Below are 17,050 nucleotides of genomic sequence, written 5' to 3'. Positions count from 1 at the left end.
AATAAAGAAAACCGAGGCCGGGGATACGGTATTTAATTGAAGCTTTCGCCGTCGCGTTACTTATTCTCGCGCTAATTGCGGCCACAAGTAATGCAATGCACTCGCGTGCATATTAACTGGCTCGAAAGTTCAGCTGGAGAAGCGTCAGAGAGCGTCGAGTTTCGTGGTCGCGAGATAAGGGTGCTCGAGGAGATGAGTCTGAGAACTTGAACAATCTAACGCCGCTTCTTTGAAGGTTTAAGCGTTCGCTGTATTTACGACGATATTAATCGGATTTTCGTTGGACGTGCCTGAATAAGGGCCTCGGTTAGTTCACTGAGTTTGTACAGCTTCTTGGGTTATTAGCTCGTCTCGAAATTTTAGGGCTTGATAAGATTATTAACCTTTGTACTACGGAGGAGGGTCAATTATCATCGAAGCCTCTGAAAAATAGCGACAAATTTTGTATTCGTGCTTCTACACCGAACATCTTCGTAGGTTTCAACTTTTAGAGATTTTTAAAGATTTTTATAGGTATTGAAATTTTAGGATTTTATAAGATTAACCTTTGAGCAATGAAACCGGGTCAACTATCGAAGCCTCTTGAAAAATATCGACCTTACAAATTTGGTATTCATGATTCTACATCGAAGATTTTCATAGGTAGACTTTTATGGACTTTCGTAGATTTTTATCTTTTTCTTGAAATTTTAGGATTTGATAAGATTATTAGTTATTTCTAAAAAGCTTTTTAACCTTTTCTCCTATTTTTTATGTTTATTATATTATTCTGCATATAGCTAGTACACTTTTGAAACACGTATGTACTTACATTGTTACATAGTAATAATATTGTTATTAATAAAATGTCCATGTTATTTTTCTGACAAGTTGTGATAAACCTCAGATTAGTACAAGTAGTATAGGTAGTTTAGGTTAGTATATATAGTTTATGTTTGTATGAATAGTTTAAGTTAGTACATGTAATTTAGGTTAGTATAGATATTTCAAAAATGGCGCAAAACTCAAAATATAACAATTATAATTAATTTTAAACAAGTTATTCAAAAATCATTCGTTGATCATAAAAAACAGCTCAACAGAATTATTAGTGACGATCAAAATTTAGTACATAATTATAAGTAAGAAGATAAAATAATTTCAACAAGTAGCTAAGAAGCAAATATATTCTTGAACAGAGCAATTCTTAAGTGTATCTTAACTTCCATCACAGCTTACACAAAACTTAAAGCGTATTTCTCAAGTACTCGAAGACCTTTGCTATGATCAAATTTTAGCTAAACTTTCCACGATACAAACTTCCACTCACGTTTTTTTCGAAAACTCGATTGCACACCTCGTAACTTCCCCTAACCTCTAACGAAATTCCTTGCCGATCATTTAGCATAATAAATGTCGTGCCAGTGTTTCACTTCGTGACACGTGGAATTCTAAACTCGAGAAACTCTCCACTATTACAAGTACCGTCATGTATTACATGACGTATTAAATGGTGTACCATTGCACGGACAAAATGAACTGAAATTATAACTTTGACACGTGGGGTTATTTCGAGGATGCCGTAATACAGGGTTAGGATAAATGATTCATTCATCTTCACAAGTATTATACTACATACGTACACATATGAAAAATATATGAAAAGAATTACAAACTCATCAAGTTTGTACACCATGTATAAATGTTCAATATGTGGTGACACAACACATAAACCATGAACTTCTTTCTGTGAGGGTATGTTAAAGATCTTGTTTATGTATCTCCACAACCACAATCCTTATTCGAGCCCAGTATGGAATGAGCTTGATTATCGTTTGGACATAAAACGGTATCATGTTTTACGTCCAATCAGAGTCATATCATCAGAGACACGTATTAAACATTTGTAGAGGGTGTACAAACTTGGTGAGTTTGTGGTTCTTTTCATGTATTTTTCATATATGTACATATGTAGTATAATACTTGTGAAGATATAGCCTTTCCAAAACGAATGAATCATTAATACTACTAAATGATTTTTATGCAAGTAAAGTATTTCATGTGTGATTCGTCACATACTCAAATTAGGTCAAAAACAATAACAGCTGGCAAACATCTCGAGATTGAGTGGAATAGTGCGAATTGTGTTTAGCAGTTATTGTCATTATTTACCTGTATGTCTGGAAGTGTTCACGAAGGTGCTTCTTTTACTTTGTGTCGATCACCAACTCGTGAGTTAGCAAGTCTATGTATATAACACCAAAGTATACACATCTGATATTCGGTACATTATATCCTCTCTCCTCCCTCGAGCAGACCGAAAATCTCGTCGTTCGTTTTTAATCGTGCGCATAGAGATGCATATTTCAGTCTACTCCAGCGCCCAGTACAAATCACGGCTGCGTTAATTAAGCAGCGTTGGAGCGCGAAAGGAGCCACGGCACCTGAATTTTCATATTCGTAGAAACGTGGCCAGGTAACGCAGTCCGTGGTTTCGCACACGTACACATACGTTCACGCACATATCGCGCGTGTTCCATTGGTTAACCCGTCGACCCGGGTGTTCGCATGCTCGTATTCAAATCTGCTCGCACTATGCCCTACGTATCCTGTACGTGGCACGCGTGCACACATACGTGCAATTGAGCCGTGACGTCATCTCATTAACCCACAGAGCGCACCGTATTGCATGAGGAAGGACTCGAGCGAGAAGCTCACCGGAAACGCGCAATTCGAGGGCTACAGCATCGATTTGATTTACGAGATATCGAGAATACTGGGCTTCAATTATACGTTCCATCTGGTGCCAGATGGACGATATGGTTCCTACAACAAGCAGACCAAAGAGTGGGACGGTATGATGAAAGAACTGCTCGATCAGAAGGCCGATCTAGCGATCGCTGATTTGACCATCACATACGATCGGGAGCAAGCGGTCGACTTCACTATGCCGTTCATGAACCTAGGTGAGCGATCTGTTTAATCAAGAGGGCCGTTCCGAATGCGCTAATTGGACACGGAAATCGATTTAACGACCGGCAAACTGCTAACCGTGCACCAATTCGGGGCTAGCCACCAACCTTTTCAATCTTTATTAACGTAAAGTCAGAATGTTAATAAGGATTGAAAAGACTTCTTTTTTTGTAATGTTACTCATATTTCTCCTTTCTTAATTTGGACATTTTTATTTTGGATATTTAAGAAGATTTAATTGTCCACATTTCAAGGCTATCTAAATTCAAGGCTGTCTAAATTCGAGGCTTGAGAATTTGAGAAGTTAATTTGGGTAAATTAAGGAAGTTTTTTATCTGAAAATTTGAATGTTTTGAATCTTAGGGACTTAGAAATTTGTTGATTTCGAAACACAAAATTTTTGAAATTTATAAAATAGAAAATTTGGAAATTAGGAATTGAAAAATTTCAGAATTTGGAAATATTAGAGTTCAGAAATAATTTAGAAATTTGAAAGTAATTCAATAATATACATTCGAAATCCTGAATAGTTTCAAATATTTCAATATCCAAAATAAAAACATAGGCACACTTTCTGCTATAAATATTTGCACACTCTACAGGGAAATTTAATATCCGAAGTTTTATCCAGTTATAAAAACAACTCCAAATAGTGTGTAATAGACGTATCCTTATAAAAAAAAATCAATAAAATAAACGATGAGTCTTTTATCGAAATGGGAATTTACACCCCAGAAATTGTTTACACGACAGTTTACAAACAATATTTTGTAGATTTTAAACGGATAAACTGCGAGATATAAATTTTACGTTTTCAGGTATCAGCATACTGTACCGTAAGCCTATAAAGCAACCACCAAATCTGTTCTCGTTCCTCAGCCCCCTGAGTCTGGACGTTTGGATTTATATGGTGACAGCTTATCTGGGTGTCTCGTTGCTGCTCTTCATACTCGCCAGGCAAGTGAATCCATTCTGCCAACACCTGATAAAAATATTGTACGGCAACGACGAAATTTCGTATCCGAACGGATCCCTTCATCTAATATGCTTTACCGCTCGAATAAACTTTCAACGTGTCAAAAACTCGAGATATTTTTAGCGTACCTCTTCTGTGACAGTGAAACAAAAAGTTACAGGAATAAAATGAAAGATGTAATATATGACTTTGAAAATAATCTTCCTGCACTTTGTTTGTTAATTTTATCGTACTTTGCAGATGTGGAATAGGAACTGTATCCTGTAATGACCTTAACTTCAATTTTACCTCTATAGTGATTTTTCAGTTGTAAGATATTTCTTTAACGTCGACACGAAATTTGTCGATCACATCAATACTAATCTTCAATTTAACTACATACATTCATAGTAAATACTCAGAAAACAGTAACAACACAATACTGTATAAGAGATTTATAAATATAGCATCAACTAACATATACTAATATTACTTCAACGAGATATGAAATATTTTTATAAAAGCACGACATCAAAGTTTTGTAATATAGAATATGCAACTCAAAACCAGTCATTTTGACTGATATAATCTTACTGAAATTTTCAGTAATTTGAGGCAGTCAGTGTGTCGAACTTAAATATATTTTTAATCAATGCATCAGATATTCAAATAATGATCGAAAGACCGATCTGAAAATATCTTAGCAACCGTGTGTCTAGCACAAAGTATCTATCGGAACGCAACAAACTAGTAACATTCCGTTGGACTTCTTTTTCCGACCGTCGACGCGGTTAATCTTCATACGTAAATGGCAATCGACGAACGCGGAAGACGTCCATCTTGAAAAGATCAGACGTTGTCTAGAGTTGATCAGTTTAGATTCACCCCGTACGAGTGGTACAATCCTCATCCGTGCAACAAAAACCCGGACCATCTGGAGAATCGCTTCAAGCTGCTCAACTGCATGTGGTTCACCATTGGATCGTTAATGCGGCAGGGCTGTAACATTCTGCCCAAGTAAGCCGTTAGATTGGCATCTCACGGTCATTGGCTCGAGCGTTTCTTTTGCTCGTTTCTTTTCTCCTCTTTTTTCATCCCCCTTCTATGTCTTTGTTTCCCTCCAAGCTCGTGTTTCTCTTAGCTGATAAATGAAAAAAAAAAATTACACCGCGATCGGGCACCGTTGACGACGATCGAGAACGCATGTAAATCGACGTCGACGATCGGTAACTAACAACGGATCCACTTTCGCCGCGATTTGCTCGAACGCACAGCCACTTTACGGGCCAAGTTCACTCGAACGTCGGAATAGATGAATAATTCAGCGAAACGAATTCGTGAAACCGCTTTCAACAGTCCCGACGGGATATCGGATACTTTGAATGTGTTGCAGCTGCGTCTACTGAATCATGCCCGAATAGTGCGATTGGGAGATTGGAAATTGCCATAACTGGGGCTCCAAGGCGTCTAGGCATGTACTATGGGCGGGTTGATTTTCTAGTTATCCAAACTTCCACATCTCGAAATTTTTAAGTGTTTAATGGAATTCCATTAAATTAAGTTTTTACAGAATAAAGTTTTTAATTCCATAAATTCTTCAGATTCTAGATTTAGTAATGAAACCCCGAATCCTCAAATTGTTGGAATTTTTAAATTTTCAAATTTACAATTCTCTAAATCCTTAAATCTCAGAATCTGCCAATTCCTAAATCTCAGACATCCCAAACTTCTAAAATACTAGCTCTCCCAATTCCTAATTCCTCAAATCCCTATATCCCCAAAAGCTCTATGTCCTCAAATCCCTATATCCCCAAACCCCTAAGATCTCAAATCCTTAAATAGCCAAATCTCCAAATCCGTAAATTAAAAAATCTCTAAAACCCATGACCTCAAATCCCGAAATCTTCCAACCCCTAATTCCCTAAGTCTCTGAATTCTCAAATCTTAACTCACAGAATTCCGTCTTCCCAAGTTCTGGAATTTCCAAGCTTAATTTTTCTTTCAAAAGCATTCCTGTATTTCTTTGGTTCCTGGAACATTTTATAGCAAAAAAGGGGTATATAGATCACGAACTATAAAAACGTTCCACGATATTCGCACAATTTATTACGTGGAAAAAAGCATACGGCGAGGGATAATATCCTCTGGTGAGAGCATGTGGGTTACCTGGCAGTCTCTCCTTACATCTGGTGTTTGTAGAACTAGAATATCGATTAACTACTGTGCGACAATTCTCAGAGTCGTAGCTGTGTTTCGAGACTTTAAACAAGTCATATGATATATATTTTGTCAAAGATATTTCATAAAATTGAGATATACTTCGTGTGTCCGCAAAGCGATATGAATTATGATATGAATGAATTCCTCCACAAATGTTCAGATGATAAATCAAAATGATAAACCAAATATTACAATATGATATTACTATCGATTAATGAGGTAAATGGTAAGAATTGTTTTGTATCTATATTTAATTTCACTACACAGAATATTCTTCTAATTTTAGAACTAACTAACTTAGAACTAACATAAATGCTTGTAAAAATCATAACAACTAACATATCTAATATATGGTCACATGTAATTGAATTTTGATTGCAATGGTAATTACGTTAATTTTAAAAATGGTATAAAAGATTTGGTATAATGCGGTATCGAAGCACTAACACTCAGAAGTTACAAGCACACATAGAAGACAACAACTCGAGTGTACCTTAATGTCTCCTTAACACCCGCACCTAAATCACCCAGAATCCCGCCGCAAAGCCGTACAACGTCCACGGGAAACGTTTCCCTGTAATTCCTGAAACAGAGGAAACATTTCAAACGTTTCACAGTTCGTCGTCGACACGTTGGGACACCGCTTGTGAACAAACACTACCAGTTCTAGCGTCGCTGTATCGATATTTCAGCAGCCTCGAAACGAGTACCTGCACTGACGTCCATAAGTATTAGGACGTTTGGAGGATTATTTGTGATACTGAAAATATTGCAAATTTTTATTTATTTTTGTCTACATAGGCATATTGTTTTAGGTTTCTAATTATCATTGTTTGTCGATTTTAATTGACAATTTTTCTATTTGGCAATTTTATAGTTTGGAAATTTTTCAATTTGGCAATTTTACAGTTTGGGAATTTTTTAATTTGGCAATTTGGCAATTTGGCAATTTTACAATTTTACAATTTTACAATTTTTCAATTTTTCAATTTTTCAATTTTTCAATTTTTCACTTTGCCAATTTTACAATTTTACAATTTTACAATTTTACAATTTTACAATTTTTCAATTTTTCAATTTTTCAATTTTTCAATTTGCCAATTTTACAATTTGGAAATATTTCAATTTGGCAATTTTACAATTTGGAATTATTTCGATTTGGCAATTTTACAATTTTTCAATTTTTCAATTTGCCAATTTTACAATTTTTCAATTTTTTGATTTTTTAATTCTTCAATTCAATCCAATTTTTCAATTTGGCAATTCTTCAATGTTTCAGTTTTGCAATTTTGCAACTTTCTAATTTCTCAATTTTTCAATTCCTTTGATTTCCAAATTTTCAACTTCAAGCTCGAATATTTAAATCATTATATTCCTATAGTTCTACATTCTTAAAATTCTTAAAATTCCGGAAGATCTATATTTACAACAGAAAATATTATAAGATTATTAACCATTCGGATTCCTGAGTTTCTCAATTTAAAAGTCTACAAATTTGACAATTTACAACCCTCAAAAGTGACAGAATCTTCTCCTATATCGTCACTTTCCCTAAGAAGCTTAACACACTCGTCTTCGTTCTCTGAATCCGATCACAAATAAAAGCAGGTCAATCCCTTAAACTGTTAATCTAACCACTCACAATACAAGTGATCGCCTAAATACAAAAGCATACTTAATCCAATATAAAATAACAGAAATGAAACAATTCGATAGCTCATGGTTTCTTTGGTACTCTCCACGAGTACTACACTAAATGACAATACTATTATTTGACTTTTAAGATCAAGGTCAAAATTAAGATTAATTCTTGCGATCTTCTTTAATAATTCTTTACTGACTATTGATATAGAAAATGATAATCGTGACATATAACAAACATCCTATACTTATGGACAACAGTGTTCTTATCATTAGTACATTCTGTACTTCTGGATAACAGTGTTCTTATCATTAGTACATCCTGTACTTATGGATAACAGTCAGGTTGCGACTCTGAGGTCTAATCCTTCCCCTTCTCCTTTCACGTGTCTGCAGGTTCAGCCCCTACGAGTGGGAGAATCCCCATCCGTGCAACGGACAGTCCGAGGTCCTCAAGAACGAGTTCACCCTGATGAACTCGCTCTGGTTCACCATAGGCTCGCTCATGCAGCAAGGCTCTGATATAGCGCCGAAGTAAGTGTGAAAAGCGACGAGACACAACAGCGACGTGTGGGTGTGAATCTTGTTACCCCTCTAGTTCGAGAGAGAGTATTCGAAAGCGAGAATAACTTTTGGCTAGCCACAATTAGTCACGGTCGGGTAACCTGGGTGTACGCGATAGAGTTCGTAGAAAGTGGAAAGGAATGGGCGAGATTCGGGGCCGTAGGTGGTGCCACGTTTTTTAACGATAGCCTGGATATGCTATATCGTAGGCTTGCTGCAATCGAATGTTCACGTATCGAAACTCGTCGACGTGCTTTGCCATCGCTGTAGCCACCGTTGCCAGTCACGGCGACGATGTTTCGCTCGATGGAAGTTAGTTGTTGCTGCTCCCACGGGATTCCCCTAAGTGGCCGAAACGCCAACGTGAACCTCGATTCAATTTCACCGGCACGATTCTCGGTGAAGCGAACTTGAAAATCTGCTATCGAGTACGTCGTTCGAAAACGTTTCGTCAGACGTTCAAAAGTTGTGGATACAGCAACAACTTCTTCGTAGATGGAGACAATTAAAGCGCTTTCACCTGTTCGGAAGTTGAGCTTTCGTTCTCCAGTACTTCCTGCGATACGGCCCCCATCCTCGTCCGGTTTTTCGTCATTTATTATTTTTTCTAGTACTGTTTCGTTGTCGTTGTGCGTAGAAAGCGAATGAGTGCATGGAAACGTAGATACTAGAGTAGCATTTAGTAGTACCTTGTAGAGTTACAGAAGTCTTGATATTTTCCTACTAGATAAACCCTTAGGAGATTCTTTTACTCGTACTAATACATACGCGTATTGTAAGTTAGTGTCATAAAACCCTCAACATCGACCTTTCGTAACTACCTGCCCCTAGAGCCCCTGGCGCAGGAAAATATCGAGCCTCCAAGTTACTCGAAACATAGAAAGCTTGACATGATTTGGTGACATAAATATTTTGTAACATTAATTTTTATCAATTTGATACTTGAATTATCCACTTATATGTTCATCAAACTGCACCGTTCAAACTCTACCATATTTTAAGTACCGTTTCATTTGAAATAACCGTAACCTTATTTTGAAGTACCAATTGTGTTATCGAGTTTTCTATGTTTCATTCGATATACAATCTAAAGTTTCTCTTGCACGAATTGTGAGAGAATAAAATATTAAAATATCATAGTATATTATTTTTCCCTCGAGACACCTCTTCACGGTATTTTCATTGAAAATAAGTGTACCCGCGCAATTTTCGCGTTTAGATGATATAGCAGCATACTTTTATTTCTCGATCAATCTTCTTAAACTAGCAACTCAGATATAGCCGCGTCAGTTCTAAAACACAGTAAGGTTGATCTTTCTTGAAATTCATACAGGAGAAACAGCTTTTTCGTGGACGCGTTACAAGGGTTTCTCTGCACCGGTTCAAATTTTTCTTCCAGGGCCGTGTCAACACGCATAGTGGCGGGTATGTGGTGGTTCTTCACTTTGATCATGATTTCTTCATACACTGCCAACTTGGCTGCGTTCCTCACCGTCGAGAGGATGGATTCACCGATCGAGAGCGCTGAGGATCTCGCAAAGCAGACGAAAATCAAATATGGGGCTCTCAAAGGTGGAAGTACCGCGGCCTTTTTCCGAGTAAGATCGCATGAATATCTTATACCCACTGTACAAACATTCGCGTAATCGTTTCACCTTGCTGTATACCATGTTTTCCTTTATTGACGAATTTCTCTTCAATCTACATACAATATCTTGCCGAAATGGAAATTGCACTACAAGTGCTTTGCAAGAATCCTCAAATGTGATACAGAGTCAATACTTATTTTAAAGATATATCATTATAATTTTATTTAAGGACAATTTTCATTTATTCTTGAGGATTGCTTGAGGTTTGAGTATACAACTAATTTTGATCAAATTTGCTAATTCCTCATTTTCACTAAATTTTTAACAAGTTCAAAAATTAAATAAATGTGCAGAGACCAAATATTTAAAGTTGCAGTACAAATTTAAACATATGTCTATCTGATCATATTACTGTGTCCTGTGCCTACATTACTGTGTCCGCACATGGTCAGCAGCATCCACATATCTCCGCCATTAAATATCTCCATAAACGCACGAGTCGATAAACGATTAATCTCCGAGCAGCAACGATTCTACCAAGAATCGAACAGGCAAAGGGACGTGTTTATCGATTTCTGTCGGAACGAGTAATTTTCACGTAGCCGCAGACACGTAATAGGCCTAAGCTTGAAGATTAACCAATTTCGATCGGCGTTCCATCGTTTAACTGCGCCGTGTGCTCGACCATGAAATTCCTGGCGTGATCTAGGATTCCAATTTCTCGACGTACCAGCGCATGTGGTCCTTCATGGATTCAGCAAAGCCGTCGGTATTTACAACGAGCAACGTCGAGGGTGTAGATCGGGTGATCAAGGGTAAAGGCAGTTACGCGTTCCTAATGGAATCCACTTCTATCGAATACGTAATCGAGAGAAACTGCGATCTGACTCAAGTTGGCGGTCTGTTGGACTCGAAGGGTTATGGCATAGCCATGCCACCAAGTAAGTACACTAATCGGGACACGTACTGTCACCTATATGGTTACCTGACGTATAAACTCGTCACCCAAATACACCGTTAGCCTATTACACTCAGCCCAATGGCTCTTCATCCGAGATAGACACGGACTGTTTCGACAGATCGACGCATCTTTGATTTATGGTCGAATCGGATAAATTTTTCATCCTCGTAAATTTATAGGAAAAATTCAGAACAAAATAACACGAATTATTTACGGACCAAATATTTTGCAATTAAATAATTTATTTAGAAAGAGAAATTATTAATAGCATTATTACATTTATAGTATAAAATTGAGTGTTAAAATTTGAACTTCAATTTTTCATATTTTATAATCATATAGTCTCTATAATCATTTGCTACAATTTTAAAAAATTCGATGTTAACTTTTGTTGCTAATTATTTAAAATTATTAATTGATTTACGGTATCCAGAATTATAAAATTTATTAAAAAATAATTTTCTTCAAAAATAAGCTCTTTGAATGAACATATTAAAACATGAATTCTTTACATCAACTTTATTAAAAAATAAATTCTTTTCATGAACGTATTAAGAAATTAATTTTTCCATGAATGTGTAACAAGATAAATTCTTCGAATGAATATATTAAAAAGTATTTCCAGGAACGTACGAAAGAATGCTGTTTATATAAACGCATTAAACTGTTATTACGGACATATTAAAAAATAAATTCGTCGGATGAAAGTATCGAAAAGTAAACCGTTTCCATAAACATTGACAAATGAATTCTTTGAACGTTCTACCAATTAAATTGTTCCAATGAACGTGTCAAAAAATAAATTCCTCGAAACGTATAACAAAGCAAATTACTTCCATGAACACATGAAAAAGTACACATGAACGGGTTAAAAAATAAATTCCTCGAAAAAACATATTAGAATGTTTCTATGAACGTTAATTGAATCCTTCGAACGAACACATTGAAAAATAAATTCTTCCACGTATTAAAAAAAATTCCAGCGTGTAAGAAAATAAATTAAATTGTTCGGATGACCGTAAAAAAAACAAACTACGCTGATCAAATATAGCGGAAGCTCACGAGCCGATATTAAGCCGGAGTCACGTTTCGTGCCGAACGGAAAGCGATCGCGCGAAATGGTAGTCCCGGCGGTGCTTTTCGAAAAGTTCTATGCCCGATAAAAGCTAAGCCGGGAAATGAGAGGGAGTCGTTGAAAACGATCTTGGAACTTCAGATTCGCCGTACAGAACCGCCATAAGCGGAGCCATCCTGAAGCTGCAGGAAGAGGGGAAGCTACACTTGCTGAAGACGCGCTGGTGGAAGGAGAAACGAGGCGGAGGATCTTGCAGGGTGAGCATGCAAACACGCGGCCTAGCTTTCCTTATTTTCCCTCGAATACGTTCCAACAACGACGCCTGCAGTCTATAAATGCGCTCCAGAAATTCTTATCCCCCACCGAGGACTCCCGTTGGTTCCAGACTCTCCCATCCACCCTGGGTAGACAGTGTAAAGATAAGAATGATCGGGAGGGATGAGGATGGTAGGAGACAGTTTCATAAATTCGTGAAATCATGGCCACCGCTATTATGCTGCTTTCGCTCGCCTATATTATTCTGCCAGAACGAATTCGCGCGATTGTTCGTCCTCGAAATTTGTGGGCTGTAGCTTCATAGTATACCTGTTGGCAGAACAGTAGATGAGGCATTTGTTACTTCTTGGGTGGTTGCGAGATTCTTTATGGTTGGATGAAATATAGGATATAGCTCAAATAGAACGCTATTAATATATTTAGTAATTTGGGAATTTAGGAAATTAGGGATCGTGCTGTATCTAAGTGCCTAGACCTAGAGATGAGGTCTCCTTGTATCCAGCTATTAGCAATCGTTTGAATCCTCCTCAACAGCTATGAGGACCGCAACTACCCATGAAAGACCACCCCAAAGTATTCCTCCAATTATCGCCTCAAATCCCCAACCAACTAGCCCCAACCGTTCCATTTAAATTTCCCCACGATAACAGTGTTTTAATCAAAGACTATTGTGCCTCGACAGGACGACACATCGAAGAGCAGTTCAACAGCAAACGAGCTAGGTCTGGCGAACGTCGGCGGTGTGTTCGTGGTTCTGATGGGCGGGATGGGCATCGCTTGCGTGATAGCGGTATGCGAGTTCGTGTGGAAGAGCCGGAAGGTCGCCATCGAAGAACGGGTGAGTGAGGTCAGATAGCACGTCGAAGAAGGCGTGATCGCGCCTGAAGTAACGTCGTCCAATACGCATCTCGATCCTGACGCGATCTATCCCGATATACCGCGCGAATACATCAGTTGATGTTCGCACGACGGTGGAGTTCCTCTTTAATGGTCGCGGTGCAAGTACAAAACCACTCGGGTCTGATCGTCCTCCCGTTCTCTCTGATCGATGAACCACGAGAGACACTCGGGGATAAACAATGTTTTCGCGCTGTTATGCCGTTCACTTCGACACACGAGGCTGAATTTTCATAGTGAAATTTTGAGAAGATGCGGTTCTTCAAAGGGTAAGACGTTTAGAAATTAAAACTGAGTCTGTTAAAAATAAAAAAAAAAGCTACGTTAAAAAATAATTAGAAATGAAGATGATACTTTTAGAAATGAAAACTAAGAGTCTGTTAAAAATAAAAATGAAAACCAACTTCATTAAAAAATTGTCAAAAAGAGTCTAAAAATAAAAATAAAAAACAGTTTCATTAAAAAATTGGCAAAAAAAGTCTGTTAAAAATAAAAATAAAAAACAGTTTCATTAAAAAATTGTCAAAAATGAAGATGACACTTTTAGAAATAAAAACTGAGAGTCTGTTAAAAATAAAAATGAAAACCAGCTTCGTTAAAAAATTGTCAAAAAGAGTCTGTTAAAAATAAAAATAAAAGGAGCTTCATTAAAAAATTGTCAAAAATGGAAATGACATTTTTGGAAATAAAAACTAAGAGTCTGTTAAAAATAAAAATAAAAAGCAGCTTCGCTAAAAAAATTGTCAAAAATAAAGATGACACTTTTAGAAATAAAAACTAAGATTCTGTTAAAAATAAAAATAAAAAGCAGCTTCGTTAAGAAATTTTAAAAATGAAGATGACACTCAGAAATAAAAGCTAAGACTCTATTAAAAATAAAAATAAAAAGCAGCTTTGCTAAAAAATTGTCAAAAATAAAGGTGACACTTTTAGAAATAAAAACTACGATTCTGTAAAAAAATAAAAATAAAAAGCAGCTTCATTAAGAAATTTTAAAAATGAGGATGACACTCAGAAATAAAAGCTAAGACTCTATTAAAAATAAAAATGAAAATCAGCTTCGTTAAAAAATTTTCGAAGGTGAAGACACTTTTTAATACCAAATTTCCATCCAATTGAAACACATCAAACCTAATCACACCAAATAAAGTTCGAACAGAAGCACGTCGAATTGAACTGTATCTAATACTGAATTAAGCACCATCGAAAACACAGAGTCCCATCTAATCAAACTAATTCAAATCTCATCCAATTAACATATCGTTCAAGTATTAATTATGCAGAAAATAAGTAAAACTGAGTATCAATTATGAAAAGAATAAGTAAAAGGTCTGAACATTAATTATACAAAGAATAGCAGGCATAACAGCGTTGCTTTATTCTCAGCAGGATTTCGTTCGATTGAATCTCTGCGTTAATTCGTATTCACCTTGTTCCTCTTCCCTATTTGATTCAAGTCGAAAGAATTTAGAACGCGGGATAAGCGAGAAGATATTGGAGCGTAAAGTGTCTTTGTCCGTGGGAGAGTAATTACTCGTGGCCTTAAGTGGATACGACGCTAATTCGGTATTCATGGTTTTTACTTGTCTGTCGACCTCTTTCATTCGTTTTCGTTGAAAAGAAACGTTGCTCATCGCGGTACACTTTACGATTTCGAACGGTAAATCGAAATTCGAGTGTTCGATGGTGGATCGTAGGGGGAGTTCGACCTCGAAACGGATCGATCATCGGAACAAATGGAAACTGAAAAATGGAGCAACGTCGGAGTGTATTTTGTTCTCTGGAAATGGAAATACAATTTCGCTTGATAAATAGACGCGAAGAATTCAATTACAACGACGGGTCGCCGCAATATTGTACAACCAATCCGCGCGCTCAACGCGGTTAAATGAATTACATCGGAACGGAAATATATGGGCTTGAAAAGGCGTGGATAAACTATGGCTCGAAACTGTTCGCAAAAAAGAGTGCATTTGTTAACACGAGAAAAATTGGAGCTAATATGCTTGATAATGAAATGTGCTTCATGGGGCTTTTTGTTTCGATTATACAGATATCAGTAGGTAGTAAAATTATTACCTGCAAGAGAACACAGAAAAGTGAATCATATGCGACAGTACAATAATTTCATATGGCATCGTAATTAAAAGATGAAAATGTACGGATCTGTTGTATAAACGTGTATTTGTATTTTATCGTTGGTTGTGTAAATGAAGGAAAGTCTTCTTTAGAATTTTAGATTTATCAATTTTAACGTTGTTAAGTCACAAAGTTAAGAAGTTTCAAAATTAACAAATTTCTATGCTGTTAAGTTTCACAGTTAAAGACTTACAGAGTTGTTAAGTTTTAAACAGTTTCAAAGTTGTTGAATTTCAAAACTAAAATTAATCTTGTTAAGTTTCAATGTTGTAAAGTTTCAAAGCTGTTGAATTTCTAAATTAAAAGGTTTCAATGTTGTTAAGTTCAAACATGAAAAGTTTCAAAGTTGTTAAGTTCAAGAATTAAAAAGTTTCAAAGTTGTTAAGTTCAAGAATTAAAAAATTCCAGAGCTGTTAAGTTCAATAATTACAAAGTCTCAAGGTTGTTAAGTTTAAAATTTAAAAAGTTTCAAAGCTGTTAAGTTTAAAAATTGAGAAGTTTCGAGGTTGTAATTTTCCAAAATTAAAAAATTGCATAATTCCAACGTGGTAAGTCTCAGAGTCCCATAATCCTAAAATTTATAAATTCGAAGGTACCAAATTTTCAAAGTTCCAAAGTCACAAATTTTTCAAAATTGGAAAGTATCAAAATAGAGACTTTCGAAAAGTCCCAGTATTTTAAAGTTCCAACGTCCTCAAATTAAAGTGTTCGAAAATTAAAATTTGTACAAACTATTCAAATTACTCATAATGTGAAGCTCCCAAAACTTTAAGATCCTTAGTTGTAAAATTTAATACCTCCAAAATTCCTAGCTCGAAATTCCCTAGTTTCAAAATCCAAAACCTCAAAAGTCCCTAGTCTAAAAGTTCAAAACCTCCAAAGTCCCTAGTCTCAAAATCCCGCACCTCCAAAGTCCCTAATCTTAAAATTCCACAACTTCAAATTCTCTACTCTTAAAATCCGACTTCTGTAAAGTCCCTAATCTCAAAATCCAAAACCTCAAAAGTCCCTAATCACAAAATGCCACACCTCCAAAGTCCCTAGTCCCAAAATCTCAAACCTCCAAAACCCCTAATCTAAAAATTTCTACGTCTCCAAACTCCCTACTCCCAAAATTCCACAAGTCCAAAATCTATTCCCAAAATCCAACACCTCCAAAATCCCCATCCCCAAATTCCCAAAATCCCTAAACATATAAACCCGACAGTCCCTCCCTATGAAACTCTAAAAACGTCAAATTCCAAAAGTCCCACCTCCGAAGAATAATTTCTTTTCACCCTCACGCTGTGAGCCGCAATATAAGGAACACCGGAAACAACGAGCCTATATTAAGTTGTTTCTCGCGCAGAAACGCGAGCGGGAAGCTCGAAACAGCCCCGCGTGCCTACAATATGTATTCGAGCTGCCGTTTGCGTACATTGAAGCGGAAAGCAAACAGGCAAGTATTTGAGAAGGGCTCGTCCACAAATACGGATATGCAGCTTTGCAACGGTGACCCCGCCTTCCTGAGGGCAAACAATTCCACGAGCTAACAAACGTCAGGGTATTGCTGTTCCTCTTTAGACCGCACTACTTGAAACCGCAACGAAGTAGCCGCGATACACCCTTGAATCTGAAACTGTTAATCGTTTCAGCTTTCTACGGGATCGGAGATCGTTATACAAAATCGAGACCCTACTTTCGACGCATTCCTTGTAAATCGTGTTTTCTTCGGCGAGGTGCTTCGATCAAGCTGGAAATTAGTTTCAAACTTCGGATCTTCGTTAATTCGTACTTGACAG

General features: G+C 36.7%; 2 protein-coding genes across 12 annotated transcripts in view; one reads left to right on the top strand and one right to left on the bottom strand.

Moving 5' to 3' along the window:
* LOC143265178 (uncharacterized) overlaps positions 1-17,050 on the bottom strand; it is a 430,584-nt gene that overhangs the window by 94,671 nt on the left and 318,863 nt on the right. The window lies entirely within an intron of this gene.
* Positions 1-17,050, top strand: part of KaiR1D (Kainate-type ionotropic glutamate receptor subunit 1D) — a 349,648-nt gene that overhangs the window by 322,069 nt on the left and 10,529 nt on the right. For 9 of the 11 annotated variants that reach the window (XM_076535671.1, XM_076535667.1, XM_076535674.1 and 6 more), the window contains 7 exons: positions 2,654-2,945; positions 3,771-3,909; positions 8,165-8,302; positions 9,732-9,930; positions 10,631-10,862; positions 12,099-12,214; positions 12,916-13,071. In XM_076535671.1, the coding sequence (XP_076391786.1) occupies positions 2,654-2,945; positions 3,771-3,909; positions 8,165-8,302; positions 9,732-9,930; positions 10,631-10,862; positions 12,099-12,214; positions 12,916-13,071 (1,272 nt within the window). Of the gene's footprint in view, positions 1-2,653; positions 2,946-3,770; positions 3,910-4,786; positions 4,925-8,164; positions 8,303-9,731; positions 9,931-10,630; positions 10,863-12,098; positions 12,215-12,915; positions 13,072-17,050 lie in introns of all 11 variants that reach the window. The other 2 variants (XM_076535673.1, XM_076535670.1) reach the window with 1 other exon arrangement.

The sequence above is a fragment of the Megachile rotundata genome, chromosome 9 (assembly GCF_050947335.1).
Source record: "Megachile rotundata isolate GNS110a chromosome 9, iyMegRotu1, whole genome shotgun sequence".
Classification (NCBI taxonomy): Eukaryota; Metazoa; Arthropoda; class Insecta; order Hymenoptera; family Megachilidae; genus Megachile; species Megachile rotundata.
The sequence above is the reverse complement of the archived record's forward strand: the minus strand, read 5'-3'. Positions and strand labels throughout refer to the sequence as shown.